Source organism: Berghia stephanieae, chromosome 11, assembly GCF_034508935.2.
Source record: "Berghia stephanieae isolate SIO BIC M18660-M18661 chromosome 11, UCSD_Bste_1.3, whole genome shotgun sequence".
Lineage (NCBI taxonomy): Eukaryota > Metazoa > Mollusca > Gastropoda > Nudibranchia > Aeolidiidae > Berghia > Berghia stephanieae.
Window position 1 is genome coordinate 20,515,224 of NC_088370.1, and position 16,178 is coordinate 20,531,401.

Consider the following 16,178-nt stretch of genomic DNA (forward strand, 5'->3'; position numbering starts at 1 on the left):
CAAACATTTAGTCGTCATACAAAATAACCCTGTGAAAGCTCATCATATCAAAATGAAATCGATTGTAAATGGCACAGAGGGGAAGTAGAAATTCTAAAAAAAAAAATAATCAATGACAGAAGTGAATCCAATCCAACAATTCAATTTCACCAGGAAGAGATCATTTTAGAATGTATTAATTAATGAAACGTGTCACAAAACTTTGCTTATCTTTTCCTTTTCTATTTTTTTTTTTTTTAATTGAAGCAGTTTAAATCATTCAGATATAGCAACACCAATACATTTAAAAAAAAAAAAAAAAGAAAAGAAAAGAAAAGAGAAAGAAAGAAAAAGACATTGGGACTGAAGCAACTTTAAGTTAAATAGAGCTAGCTGCTAGGTGAAAAATCGTAACAATTCAATTAGTGGTGAAAGTGAAACTGCTTTAGTAGAATTATATTTTAGTAGTGAAGGCTTTTGGGTTCAACGTTTTTTTTTTAAATCGTTATAAAATTCTAAGAAAAAACAGCTTTTCAAAATGTTAATGGTAACTTTTTAATTTCCCCCTAAGTCCCCAAATTCAACAGTTAAAATATATATAGTGACAGTTGTAGCATTTTCTATTTCTTTCACAAGGACAAGACCCCCCCCCCCCCCCCCCCCAACACAAACAAGCTCTCTGCCAACCCAAGGCGTGTTTATCTTTTTAAAATGTCCTTTATTCATCCCATAGGGGAAATTTGTCTCTAGGGTCTATTCCAAGGGAAGACTGGAATAACCCAGGCGTCAGCCGCAGTGCAGCGCCGCAAATTGAGCTAGGGTGAGGTGACATGCTCAAGGCCACAAAGCGCAGCGGTGGATGATCGAACTCGGTACCTTTCGGGTACGAAGCAAAGACCGTACCGATGAGCCACGCTAATACCACGCTAGAAGGAAAATGTTTGAAATATTAGAATAAACACTATAAATAATCTCAGTAAAATTAGTACCTGAAAAAAAATGCAGTCAGTAAGTTATTTTCAGTGTAAAATAAAATATGATCAGCAATGACCCACTTATGACAAAAGCAAGATTATCAAAGCAGCCATGGCAGACAGAATGAATTGATGTTCACTACAAACATTGACAAAAATTCAGAAAAAGAGTGGAGTGGGCACTGATATCAATAATGATGTGAAATATTGGCTATAGAGATATGCCAGATGAAAATGGAATAAAAAAGATCATGGTGTCATTGAGCCAAACTTGGGATCCAGCGGATACAACACCCTGATATGTCGTGCCTGAGCTCTGACACTTTGATAGTTTTATTCCCCGTTTCCATCTGGCACTTCTCTATAATATGTGTCAGTGAATGACATAATCAGTCGGATAGTGCCGCGCTGAAGACCGGTCTGGACCGCGGTCCGACGGTCTTTTAGCTGTGAACCGAAGACCGTCCCAGAGGGGAAGACCGGCGGCGGTCCTCACTTCTTATCACCTTTCAACTAGTGCGGGGCGGTCCTTGCAAGGACCACGGTCCTACGGTCTCGCGCCATAGCCTACTACTTCCCCAGCGATTCGCTGCTTCGGTTGCCTATTTCCACCAATCACCACCCATCCCACTTAATTAATCGCACCCACCCCCCTTTGCCATTAGTGCTGGGATTACCCGCCCAAATAATTACCCGGGTAATACCCGGGTAGTGGCCTGATTACCCGGGTACCCGCGGGTACCCGTGGCAGGAGTGACTTTTGTCCCCAAAATTTTTTTTGTGGGGGGGGGGGGGGGGGGGGTGAGGGAGTGGTGTGGGTGGGGGGGGGTGTGTGTGTAGATGTGTGTATTCTTTTTAAATATTTTTCATTATATTTTTATATTATTTACAACACATAATGCAACGAAAACTGAAGTAAGAAACAATTATAATTAACTACAATGAAAAAATAATAAATAATAAATAAAATAAAAGTACCTGAGATCCTTTAAAAGATAAGAACTAATATAATATAGTCTTAACCTATTGATTCCAAAATGGAATCAAATGTGTGTGAACAAATAAAACAAAAAAATCATTGTAATTGAAAAATAAAGTAGGAAAATCTTTGAAAAAATGTAATGTAAATTTAAATATGTAAATAAAATTGTATTATTTCCAATTTTTGTTCAAAAATATTAAAACCGCCAAAAATGATCACTCTCAGTTCGGTTTCCATTTGTTGAAGCGGGTACCCGTTACCCGCCCCTTTTACCCGAGTACCCGGTTTAACTTTATTACCCGCGGGTACCCGGGTACCCGCCCAGCCCTATTTGCCATACACTAAACGACACAGACGACCATACAGGCAGACGACCACCAACCTCCACTCCGCAAACCGCCCTTTCGTGTGTGAGATGGGGGGAACAGGAGGCGCACGCCTTGGACGATTCCATTATACGGGGTAAATTTCAAAATTTACTACACCATAATGATCGCAATGACAATGATCTATGGTGAAGGCATGACCCCTCTTCTCTAATGGGTTATTGTTTGAAATGTATGTGACTACAAAAGATGTGTGTGTTTGTGTGTGTGTGTGTGTGTGTGTGTGTGTGTTTGTGTCGAACCTAGCAAGTAGCAAATCCGATTTTTTGTTTTCTTTTGTCCATCTCTTGTCACCACTCCTTTCTATCGCAGTGTTGTCATTTAAAATAATACAATAATATTAAAATTTCGTTTGGTGTTTTTACTAATCAAATAATATGAGTTTCATTAGTTTCTTCCTTCCAAAAAACCCAGTTATAACGTCTGAATTTTAAAAAAGTCCAATAGAATATTTGGGGACCCCGATAGCTCAGTTGATAGAGCACTCTCTTTATACGCAAAGGGCCAGAGATCGATCCCGGGTGCAGTCGATTTTTTTCTGAATCCCTGTCTACTCAGCAATGAATGGGTAGCTGAGTTTGTTAGATCTGGCGAAAAGTCACCATCGACCCCTCTTATCACCTCATCCACCCCCTCTTATTATAACTTCACGTCTCTCTCTTACTCTTCAATGCTCGCTGCCCTCTAATGTGTGTGTGTGGGGGGGGGGGGGAGGGGGGGGTAGGAGTTGCGTGTGTGTATCAACGCCACGAACAACTCGATCAACGCCTTGGGCGATGCCATTATCTCCGTTAATGGGGATAAATTTCAAATTTTATTAAATTATCGAAGTAACAATGAAGTACGGTGAGCAAATAAAGAAGGCATCACCCTCTTCTCTAATTAGGTTACAATTTGAAATGAGTGTGACTACTCCGTGTGTTTTACTCCTGTAGGCCACGGTTTTCATCGTGTAGCGGTCTTTAACGGTTCAAGAATGAACGATCCCACGCTCTAAAAGGTCAAACCGGTTCGAATTTCCAACAGTCTCTCAGGAATGTTCAATGTCGAAAAGGACCGGTCCTAGGACCGGTCCTTGCGGTCTTCATTTCCCAAGGACCGTAGGACCGTGGTCCTTAAGCTTGCCAAGGACCGCCCCGCACTACAGTCGGATGGTGAAAAGGTTTGAACTGAGATACTGCCAAGTTTATTAGAGTTAGAAGGTCAATTTTTATCAAAAATGAGTTCTTGTCATAAATGATTAAATCAACCCTTTTTGTACATCTTCGGGATATATCTAAGCTTAATTTCAATTCTATATATTTTTTTACAGCTAGTTAAGTTGAAAAAGTATGAAATTTGAGAAAAGTTGCTGGATAGCATTCCCACACACATCTGACCATAACTTCATGAAAAATCACCCGATTTACTTCAAATAAAGATTAAAATGCTCTGGGGAGCATATTCATTCAGAAAATGGAAAAAAAAAATGCAAATCCAAAATTTTCACCTTCCGACTGAATATGTCATGCACTGACACATTCTAATAATACATTCTGATCACAAACTGTGACAAATTAATTATTGGGTTAATCATGAACAAAACACCCAAACTACATTCCCTTGCCCCCATACCCCACCAAGACGATTTGAATTGGAATTTTAAAAACCCAGAACTAAACAACGAAGAACAAAAAATTGTAAATTTCAAGAGAATGGGTGGCGGGTCTGTAAAAAGCAAACGCTGGCACACACAAAAAATCAGCACTTGACTCGTTTGTCAAAGAAAAATAAGTTGCTGGTTGCAAACCCTAGATATTTCAGGTCCAAAGAAAAAAAGTCTAATTAATAACAATATTTCATTTTGATTACAAGTCAACTTGACTACAACGAAATAAATCTACAGCTAAATCAAGGCAAGGTGAGCACTGGCGTTTTAAGGAAAACGATTTCATGAGTCAACACATTACTAGTTCACATACAGTCTTTTCCTTACGATAGCGGAGCAAATGGGGAAAACTTTTACAATAGGAATGCCCCCCCCCCCCCCCCCCATATGAAGCTGCGCCAAAAGGTCATTATAATAAGATTCACCACAAAAATATCCAACAATAATTATATTTGTTGAAAACATGATATGAAGACAAGAGACGCCAACTTTAAATTTGGCTCACAGGAGTTTCAGACACCACTCGTAGGAATTTCAATACCGAAAGAGGAATTTCCACAAACAAGAAAAAGGAATTCGAATAGTATTTGATATTATATTTACAAATAGATAACTGATTAGAATTATATTATGATATATAAACACAATGCCAAATACAATCCCAAAGTTTCTTTATTTCAAATGAAGTAAAGCGCCAAAACCTAATGGTAAGATTGTAGTACTGGTGGTAATGTGGTGTTGGTGGTTGTAGTAATAGTAGTAGTGATGATGAAGATGTGATAGTGCTTGTTGTTGTAGTAGTAGTGGTAGTGATGATGATATGGTGGTGGTGGTGGTTGAAGTAGTAGTTGTAGTGATGATGATGTGGTGGTGGTATAGCGGTTGTAGTAGTTGTGGTCGTGATGATAATGATGTGGTGGTGGTTGTAGTAGTGGTGGTAGTGATGATATTGTGGTCGTGGTGGTTGTAGTAGTAGTCGTGGTAGTGATGATAATGTGGTTGTAGTAGTAGTAGTAGTGGTAATGATGATGTGGTGGTGGTGGTTGTAGTAGTAGTGGTAGTGATGATGTGGTAGTGGTGGTTGTAGTAGTAGTGCTCGTGATGATGTGGTGCTGATGGTTGTAGTAGTAGTGGTAGTGATGATGTGGTGGTAGTGGTTGTAGTAGTAGTGCTAGTGATGATGTGGTGGTAGTGGTTGTAGTAGTAGTGCTAGTGATGATGTGGTGGTAGTGGTTGTAGTAGTGCTAGTGATGATGTGGTGGTAGTGGTTGTAGTAGTAGTGCTAGTGATGATGTGGTGGTTGTAGTAGTAGTGCTAGTGATGATGTGGTGGTAGTGGTTGTAGTAGTAGTGTAGTGATGATGTGTGGTGTGTTAGTAGTAGTGGTAGATGATTGTAGTGGTGGTTGTAGTAGTAGTGGTAGTTGCAGTGATGATGTTGGTGGTGGTGTTGCGTAGTAGTGGTAGTGATGATGTTGTGGTGGTTGTAGTGGGTTGCAGTTATGTATGGGTGTGTCGTAGATGATGTGGTGGTGGTTGTAGTGGTTGTAGTATGTATGTGAGTGTAGTGATGATGTAGGATGGTGTGGTGGTTCTAAAGAAAAAGTTTTTGGACATCTGGTTCATCCCAAAGTAATACTCGTTTGAGCGAGTGGGTCACATATAGTGTGAGTTTAATACAATGCATACTGTACTCATGACAATGTTGAGGATAGTTGAGGATGGTGATATATAGCAAAGTTTCTACTGCAGTCTAAAAAGTTTTTTTATTTAAAAAAAATAATAAAATAAAAAGCACAGCAAAACCACACGAATTAAACTGAAAAATTACAAATCAAAGCGATCGGCAGAAATGTGTAGGGTATTTGGTGGGAATATGACAACGCATTAGATAAATGTGGTTTATAACACAGTGGCCAACTTTTTCAAAGAGCTAAAACGGGACAATCCTAACACACAACACAACACAGTCATGACCCAAAACAGCCATGAGTTTGGATTATCGTATAATATATTAACCCGGTTAAAGATATATGTTTGTACACCACATTTGCATGAGTATATTTACCAGTGAATCATTATTGTAATCTTTAATCAATAGATTAAAAAGTAAGTAACACAGATTTCATGCGCACCGCAGAGGATCGTGATTTGTGGAGACAGTTGACCGGCAACGTGCTCAAGAGTACAAGCCACGATGGATGATGATGAATCAATAGATTTATGGCATTACTATTATTATTAAGGGCATTCAAGGGATTTTATCCTATTTTGCCCTATACCATATGTTATGTTATGTTAATTTAATCTAGATTTAGAGCCTGCCTGTCCTGTTTCCTTGTTTTGATTTTCTAGCCCAAAAAAAAAAAAAAAGCATAATCCTGGGACGTACAAGGGGGTCATTTTCATACATATAAATAAATAATCCAAAAATAATTTTTCTCCAGATTGCCAAATCAGAACAGTTCCGATATTATCAGGAAAGTCGGCCGCTATGTTATAAAATGTACACTTGAAATATACAAATAAAACGTTACAAAAGAGCTGTAAATGAGGGGATATGATTATAAATTTACATTATTCATTATGGACAAAATCTTCAAATAGTTATTGGTCTTACATTTTCAAGAACCTTTTTGTTTGTTTTTTAATTCTTCAGTACCAAAAATTGTTATCGACAGATTCAACACTGTTACCAGCCAGATACTCATTTTACACCTGAGTTCGGTGACATATGCGAGTGAAAGATTTAAAAAAAAAACAAACTAAAATTTGGCCCACCCAGAGTTGGACTCGTGTTTTTTTTTTTGTTTTTTTTTGTTTTTTTGTTTTTAGGTGTTTAACGGCGCTTTTAACACTATTTAGGTCATTTAAGCGCCCGAGAGTTAGACTTGAACCAATGACCAACAGGTCTGAAGGCAGGTGTCAAACTACGAAGCACTGTGGATCGGATAGTACTATTTCATGGCATCCAACATCATCATTTTAATCCTATCCCGAATTCAAACAGTGGGCATCTAAGCAACCCATATATTAACAATGAAGCGAGAATAGTCTTATATACTGTATGGAAGAAAAAATATTTTTTTTAAACCACCCTATAACTATTATACTAATAAAATCTCAATCACCAATTTGCAGTTTTAAAATTGATTTGAAAATCCACACTGTCACAATCAAAATGTCAAGACTCAGTCATAGCTCACTAAAAAAAAAAAAAAATATATATATATATATATTAATAAATAAATAAATAAATAAAAACTTGTAAAAAAATTTTTAAAGCGGGAGGCGGAGGGGCGGGCGGGAGCGACGGAAAAACAAACCAACCATTCACAGACAAATGAAGTAAAACAGCTAAACAGAAGCAGACCTGCCAAGTCAATAAAGTACATCCAATCCTGAGACAATCGGAAACGTGTGTAGCAATGATTTCTCCAACCTTTCACTCTTTCATAATAAAGACTGAACTCTTTAAAAAAAACAAGCAGCCTTTATTTGATTTAGTTTAATATTTTCCAAATTAAGTTTTCAGTGCTGTACTTTTCATCTTATTTTTACTCTGTGAATAAGTATTTTATTGTAAAGCGCCTTAGAGCATGAATTCGTGAAATTTGCGCAATATATCAATTATTTAATATTATTATTATAGTTATTATTGTTATTATTATTATTATTATTATTATTATTATTATTATTATTATTATTATTATTATTATTATTATTATTATATTATGATCATTATTATTTGTAAAATTGGTGTGCAAAGTGTACGCTGATTGAAATTTATGTGGTGTGAAAAAAAAAAAAAAACATGTACCAGAAGAAGCTGAATCTGCTTTTGAGACACTAGCAAGGTATTGAAAAACCAATAATGAGTCAATTACTGTACACGACATTGACAGTTTTCTGTCTGGCTGGCACACAATTAAAAATACTATACTATATACCAGTAAATTATTCACATGGAAATAGTGAAATTGGTCGACTGACATTTAATATATAATCTGATTAATCAACTGAAAATTTCATTTCATAATAATCTGGTTTGATAAAACTTGAAACCATTACAGAATTTTCATAATCGTTAATAGGTCTACAAATGAAATCAGCCCGTCACTAAAGACGTTAAAGCTTACAAAAATCAGACTCACCCCACGTTAAAGCTTACAAAAATCAGACTCACCACACCCAACAAGCAAAAATAAATGCTTCAAATTTTAAACCCAAAATGCAAGATTTTCACTCTCATTTATAAGAATCATCACTTTCATTTAAAAAGATTTGCTACAGTTTAATGTTATTCAAAAATAGATCAATTTGGAGTTTAATTAGCAATGCTTTGAAATAATTTTCCTCCAAATCGATAAAAATATCTGAACTAAATCTGGTCGAGAAAAAAATACTTGACTTTGTCCAAACTTGTCAACTCATTACTTAAGTTTTATAAGTGATGTGGCAGGTGTAAAATATTCATATTCGCAAATTATTCTATGCGTTTCCAAAGCAATAAAAGCAGCATAATATTATCAATAACAAAGTGAAATTGAATGTAAGCTTCAATCTAATATACGAAAACAGATAAAATGGACGTTGCTGGTTTCCCCCTTTATCAACTAAGCAGGATGAATGAAACACTACAGACGAATGAAATAATGTGGTAGTGGTATTGTTAAGATGTTTTGTTGATAAAGGGGAAACCAAAAACATCCATTTTATCTGTTTTCGTACATTACATTCAAGCTTACATTCAATTTCAAATTGTTATATATTTCTTCGAGCTTCGAGCAGCAACATTTACATTATAATATTATTTAAAAACTTTTCCTCCAACAAAAAGCTTTAAACCTTAAAACACATGCACTTTGAATAACAACAGAGATATTAAATATTAATATCATTGGGGTTTTTTTTTACATTAATACATTCTTTAAGTTAATAGAAAAGTGAAAAGCAAAGAAAAGATTATTAAATCAAATAGGTATGACAGTCAATACTGAAAGTGTGTAATAAGTAACTTAAAATAGATATATCTGCAATGAACATATTTGTCATTATACAAAGACGGTCTTCACACATTGACATCTACAACCCAAAATACATCATCCTCAATAATAGAATCTAATAATAGAACTTGTCCTTTACCGCAGACCTGCCAAATTGAAAATTTCAAATTTAGTAATTTTTATGTCAATTTTTAGTAATTTGACAAGAAAATTAGTAATTGAAATTGTGTACGAACAACCACAATTTGACATTGACAATCACTTCAACATTACATCTTCATGCTTATGCTTTGTAGAAATGCTTTATTATCATTAAAATCATTATTATCATTATCATCATCATTATCATCATTATCATTATTATTATTATTATTATTATTATTATTATTATGATGTAAGTATTACTAATAATTAAACATTCATAATTTTCCATAAAATTTCGTATTTGGTCATGAAATTTGTCTAACAAAAAATTTGTACGATTCGAAAGGTATGTTACCGGTTGTTGTAGAATAAAACCATGATTCAATTTCATACATTTAAAATGAATTGCTTTGTTTGTTTTGTTTTTAATGGTTTTACAGCCCTTGCAACACATTAAGGTCATATCAGCACCAGAAAAAAAAGTATTTCTTTCATTCATTAATACCAGACAGATGGAGTACAGTACAAAAAATCTTTAATATGCATATCTATCTACTTTCATCATCTACTTCAGCACAACAAACAATAAACTTAAATATAATTGAGCTCGATTCCTTACAGTGCTAAATGGTCTAAATTAATTAGAAACCTATTTTCTCCAAAATCATGCCACTAAAACAGCGAGCAAACAAAAATAATAATAATAATAATAATAATAATAATAATAATAATAATAATAATAATAATAATAATAATAATAATAATAATAATAATAATGATAATAATAATAATTATGACAAGAAACTTTACAGAAAAGAATCATTTAATCATTTGATCAATAACTAATGTTTTTTTAAAACCTAACATTTAACAGCATTTTCAATATGCAACAAGTCTTTCAATTTCATTCATCCACTGAATAAAAAGCATGATGACAAATATGATGCATTGCAGAGTATATTTATAATGCTATTATTGAAAAAAAAAAAAAAAAACAGAACTAAAATCCAGTGGTCAAATCGTCAATAACAACTTATTATGCCCCATCACTCACACGCTTGTCCAAACTATCAGACATTAGGTATTTTCTAATATCCTCTTTCAGCTGAAATATACGACAGAAGAGCATAAGACAAGACGCATGAAAATTTGATGTGAGTCGTTTTGCGATTAATTACCTGCCTCAAACTTATATTATGTTGATGACCAGACACAGAAAAATAAAAAACAAAATAAACAAAAACAAAATAAATAAATGAATGACTTTTCAAAAATCTTAACAGAAAAAGAAAATAATTGCAATTAATTTTTTTTTAAATGATTAAACAACGTACATTTAACTGATATAAAACAACACAGGGAGCCTTTTTTTTAGTTGATGGTACAATTTTCAGACAAAAGCAATGACTCTCACTCACATAATAATTTAAGTGTCTGCAATATATATATATATATATATATATATATATATATATATATATATATATATATATATATATAAATATATATATATATATATATATATTTATATATATATTATATATATTTATATATTATATATATATATATATATATATATATATAAATATATATATATATATATTATATATATATATATATATATATATATATATATAATATATATATATAAAATATATATATATATATATATATATATATATGCAGACACTTAAATTATTATGTGAGTGAGAGTCATTGCTTTTGTCTGAAAATTGTACCATCAACTAAAAAAAGGCTCCCTGTGTTGTTTTATATCAGTTAAATGTACGTTGTTTAATCATTTAAAAAAAAATTAATTGCAATTATTTTCTTTTTCTGTTAAGATTTTTGAAAAGTCATTCATTTATTTATTTTGTTTTTGTTTATTTTGTTTTTTATTTTTATATATATATTGCAGACACTTAAATTATTATGTGAGTGAGAGTCATTGCTTTTGTCTGAAAATATCTTTATTATATATATATTGAGGAAAACTAAAAAACACCTTTCATAAGGGCACATAAGTCGAAGTGTTTACTTATATTCATCACCTTATATATTTAGATCTAATTTGTGCTGTGAATCCATAAACACACCTCTACACAACAGTGACACACATAATTTGTTAATTAGGTCAGGTCAAAATAAACAAATAAATTCTGAAATTTGGCCTTTAAGCAGTTTTATTAACTACTTTCTACTCGATAAAAGAATATCAATCATTTCACTTAGAATTCATAATTTTTAGACTAACAGTTATATATTCAATATTTTTTTTATTTTCAGAGTCATAAGGCCCAAGGAGTCTTGAGTGTATCCCGGTTTCTATAGCGTTAAATTGACAATAGCAAATGCTTGCTACCCTTTGGATAGGACACTAGTCTATCACAAAGTACTTTCCGCCAGATCTAATAGACCAAACTACCCAATCACTGAGTGTGGACAGGGGGGGGGGTCAGAAAATAATATTGACTACACCCGGGATCGATCTCGGTCCCTTTGATTGTGAAGCGAGTGCTCTACCAACTGAGATATCGGGACCCCCATTCAATATTTGAAACATTTAATACCATATAGCATAAATATAACGCTAAATATGACAGCAGACTTATATTATATCAGGTTTTGTATTAATTCAATTTGAAAAAAAATATAAAAAAGATCATCAATAAAATATTACAGCATTTATCATGTGAACTAAATGATTCATATTCCCACAAATACGAAAGTGGAATGTTTTTGTCTTTGAGTATCTCAAAGTAATTCACAGGATTGCCAATGAAGGGGGCAAAACTGTGAAGAGCTTCTATCCAAACAACTTGGACCATGTACAACTGCAGTACTGCCAGCCCCAGCCTGTGTAAATGTGTACAATGGAGAGCCAAATCGAGTAAAATTTTGAAAAAACATGTACAATGAAGGGCCAAATCGAGTAGGATTTTGAAAAAATGTGTACAATGAAGGGCCAAATCGAGTAAGATTTTGAAAAAATGTGTACAATGGAGAGCCAAATCGAGTACGATTTTGAAAAAATGTGTACAATGGAGAGCCAAATCAAATAAAATTTTGAAAAAACGTGTACAATGAAGGGCCAAATCGAGTAGGATTTTGAAAAAATGTGTAAAATGGAGAGCCAAATCGAGTAAAATTTTGAAAAAACGTGTACAATGAAGGGCCAAATCAAGTAGGATTTTGACAAAATGTGTACAATGAAGGGCCAAATCAAGTAGGATTTTGACAAAATGTGTACAATGAAGGGCCAAATCGAGTAAAATTTTGACAAAACGTGTACAATGAAGGGCCAAATCGAGTAGGATTTTGACATAATGTGTACAATGGAGAGCCAAATCGAGTAAAATTTTGAAAAAACATGTACAATGAAGGGCCAAATCGAGTAGGATTTTGAAAAAATGTGTACAATGAAGGGCCAAATCGAGTAAGATTTTGAAAAAAATGTGTAAAATGGAGAGCCAAATCGAGTAAGATTTCGACAAAATGTGTACAATGAAGGGCCAAATCGAGTAAGATTTTGAAAAAATGTGTACAATGGAGAGCCAAATTGAGTAAGATTTTGAAAAAATGTGTACAATGAAGGGCCAAATCGAGTAAGATTTTGAAAAAATGTGTACAATGGAGAGCCAAATTGAGTAAGATTTCGACAAAATGTGTACAATGGAGAGCCAAATCGAGTAAGATTTTGAAAAAATGTGTACAATGGAGAGCCAAATTGAGTAAGATTTCGACAAAATGTGTACAATGGAGAGCCAAATCGAGTAAGATTTTGAAAAAATATGTACAATTCTGCAAAAATGATAATTAGCGCCAAATGTGATATTGGGCAATTAGACCATACAAGCAATAATATTTAAATTAATGAATAAGCTCACACTTTATAGACGATATAAATAGTATCAACTTCCATATCCATGTATAAACCTGATGGGTCACGAAACAGGTAGGGTTTGTAAGGACACCAAAAGTATTGATGGTGACCAAAAAAAAAAATAGAAGGGTATAGAAGTGCCGAAAGAAAATGAAGAAAACAACAAGAAATCCCATTGGTAGATGGTCAAGACCATTGTGCAGTCTTCTTGCTCTGGATAGGTGAAAGTAGCAGATGTCGTACCAGCTAAGCTCTGGTTCAACCCCTACATGAGGTAGCCCTTCAGAGCCATAAGGCATATATGGAGCCTGAGTTTATCCCCATGTCTATAGCTTGAAACGAGCAAAAGCAATTTCTTACTACCCTTTGGATAGGATACTAATCTACTCCCACATATCACATATTAAACATTTTCTCTGTTTTCTTCCAGCATTTCTTTACTCCCTTTATTTCTTATCACTGTCACAACGTGAATTATCCTTATAAACAAATATCTTTCCCAAAATAAATATCATTTTTTTTTTTAATGTCTTCCTTGACCAGTAATTTGCTATTGTCAATGTACCATTTGTTTTATCTTATCTATGTTTTCCAATAGCTAAAATAACTATTATCATTCTTAAATTAATGTCACTTACCGATCTGGGCAGGAAGTTTCCTTTTTTACCACCAGGGGCATCTCCTCTTCCTCCTTCCTGCAGTTTACTCTCCAACCGTCCTGCACTCACCACTTCACCTCCTCTTCCTCTAGGCAAACCACTAGAACTGCCGGCAGATGAACTTTCACTCTCGACATAAGCATTCCTCATTTCATTCAGCTTGTGCCGCAAGTCACCGTTAATCTCCAACTCGTCATCGTCGTTATTATTATTCTGAAATCGTTTGGCCCGGTTCTTGTTGATTTGTTCTCGTAGGTCAATTTCTTTATTCTCGCTCTTATTTATTGTTCTATGTCCGCTTCTGTCGACACCGATTCTCAAATTATGAATAAGAGGCGATGTGGCCGTGGAAGAGGAGGAAGACTGGTTTTCTTTATCCCAATCATCACCGGATTCATCGGTGAAAGCATTTCTTTGGCCAGACGCGCTCTCCCCAGCTGTGTTATTTCTATATCCACCTATAAAAGTTGAAAGACTGCTGTTCGACGTCGCTCCTTTGTTCCTCCAATCTCCAGACTGGCCGACGGAGGGGTCTGCAATGGATGAAGCGTGTGGAATGCCTCCCCCTCCTTTGATGTGCCACCTTACACCACCACCCCTCATGTTTTGTGGGGGACGTGGTCTGGCAGGGGTGGAAGCAGAGTCCTGTCGAGTATTATTTGGCTGTGGAGTATAGTAGATGGTATCGATTGATTTAATTATAATGAATAGGCATTTGTATGAACGTGACAGAAGTTAAACATTGCACACGAATCGTGTAGAAAATATATAATATATAATAATTGTTCTTAGAGTCGGCCCGTTGACTTGAACAGTACAGTGTTTCGTCTTGTCACAAAAGTTAAGCAAAATTAAACGTGGTCAATGGCCAAGGGGGGGGTCTGGAGAGCTCAGTTGGTAGAGCACTCACGTTTCATATGGCCTGATAGGGAAATAAATGAAACATTATGTAGCACATTAAGCACGGTAAATCTTTACTGTATAAATGTTCACATTCATTTATTTTAAAGAATTAACTATAAAAGATTAATATATCTAAAATCATAGTCCTGTCTACATAAAATTCTTCATACATAATTGCATTTTAAAGACCACAAATATTTACGTTGTCATCTCTCGAATCTTTGATTAATGTTTCCCCGAAAAATGTAACCTATTATAAATAAATCAGTTACTCTTCAAATTCCAATGATTAGCAAACTAATAATAATAATAATAATAATAATAATAATAATAATAATAATAATAATAATAATAATAATAATAAATAATAATAATAATAATAATAATAATAATAATAAAAATAATAATAATAATAATTATTATTATTATTATTATATTATTATAATAATTGTATGTTAGAATTCATCATATATTTTTCACCCATATCATGAATTTTTATTTGGTATCAAAACACAAAATACAGATATTATACTCAACTGTCACTGAAAATAAAACCAAAAAAAAAAACAAAACAAAAAACAACAACAAAAGGTGAAAGGAATTTTTTTTTTTTTTACAATTACCCTCGATAATAAAGCTCCTCCACGACCGCCTCTTCCACCACCTCTGAACCCTCCATGAGAGTGCCCCCCTCTTCCACCACGTATTCCTCCTCCACCCCTTCCTCTGATTGAAAATTTTGGAGCTTTCTTCTTCTTTGACTTCTGATTGCTGACTAATTTTTGAATGTGACTAGTTGACTCATCGCATACAGCGAAATATGTAACGTCTCCTGTAGGACTCCTGTGGATGCAATTTTGAAATTAAATAAACAAAAATCATGTTGGAACTTCCCCCCCCCCCCCAAAAAAATATAATAATTTAACTCACTCAACCCTAACACCGACTATATCCGTTGTCTACCCAGGTTACTTTTTACCCCATGCCTATTTTTCTGTGACAAATTATAGGCGTAGTATCAAAGCTAATTTTTTTAATCTTAAATGTTAATAGTAGTTGAATAAAATTAACTATCCACATGCTCATTTTTAATACATTTTTTCCAATTTTGAAAAGTAGCAAAAATCTCGAGGATTGAGTGAGTTAAAGGAGAAAAAAGGGAAGAAGCATTTTTTTTTTATACAGAGGAATACGTGGACAAGTCAGTAAAAATAATCATAAATATTTTTTTCAATTTGTTCATTCATTGTGGCCAACTTTTCAAAGAGCTAAAACGGTAAACCCTAACACCCGCTACCATTATGGCCCTATATAGCGGGATGCTTGGACTATCATATAATATAATTGAGCTTTTATATAGCGCAATACCCACTAATCATGCTCAAAGCACTTTACAAGGGGTCCCTGACCAACAGCAACACTTAACATGATGCCTGTTCGGCGATATTACCATTTTTTTCGGATAGAGACAACGCTGTAAACTGCCAGGTACTCGTTTTACACCTGAGTCCGGTGAGAGAATGTAAGTAAAGAGTCTTTTCCAAGGACTCAACTATGCGCCTAGCCAGGCTCAAACCCAGGACCTTCTGACCCAAAAGCGAGTGTCGTACAATAAG

The 16,178-nt window shown here is 34.2% G+C and overlaps 1 protein-coding gene across 10 annotated transcripts in view; it reads right to left on the minus strand.

Moving 5' to 3' along the window:
- LOC144956983 (uncharacterized) overlaps positions 1 to 16,178 on the minus strand; it is a 67,513-nt gene that overhangs the window by 36,061 nt on the left and 15,274 nt on the right. For 6 of the 10 annotated variants that reach the window (XM_078887873.1, XM_078887875.1, XM_078887874.1 and 3 more), the window contains exons 4-5: positions 15,186 to 15,405; positions 13,639 to 14,322 (exon numbers count right to left, since the gene is read on the minus strand). In XM_078887873.1, the coding sequence (XP_078743999.1) occupies positions 13,639 to 14,322; positions 15,186 to 15,405 (904 nt within the window). Of the gene's footprint in view, positions 1 to 10,171; positions 10,223 to 13,638; positions 14,323 to 15,185; positions 15,406 to 16,178 lie in introns of all 10 variants that reach the window. The other 4 variants (XM_078887870.1, XM_078887871.1, XM_078887865.1 and 1 more) reach the window with 1 other exon arrangement.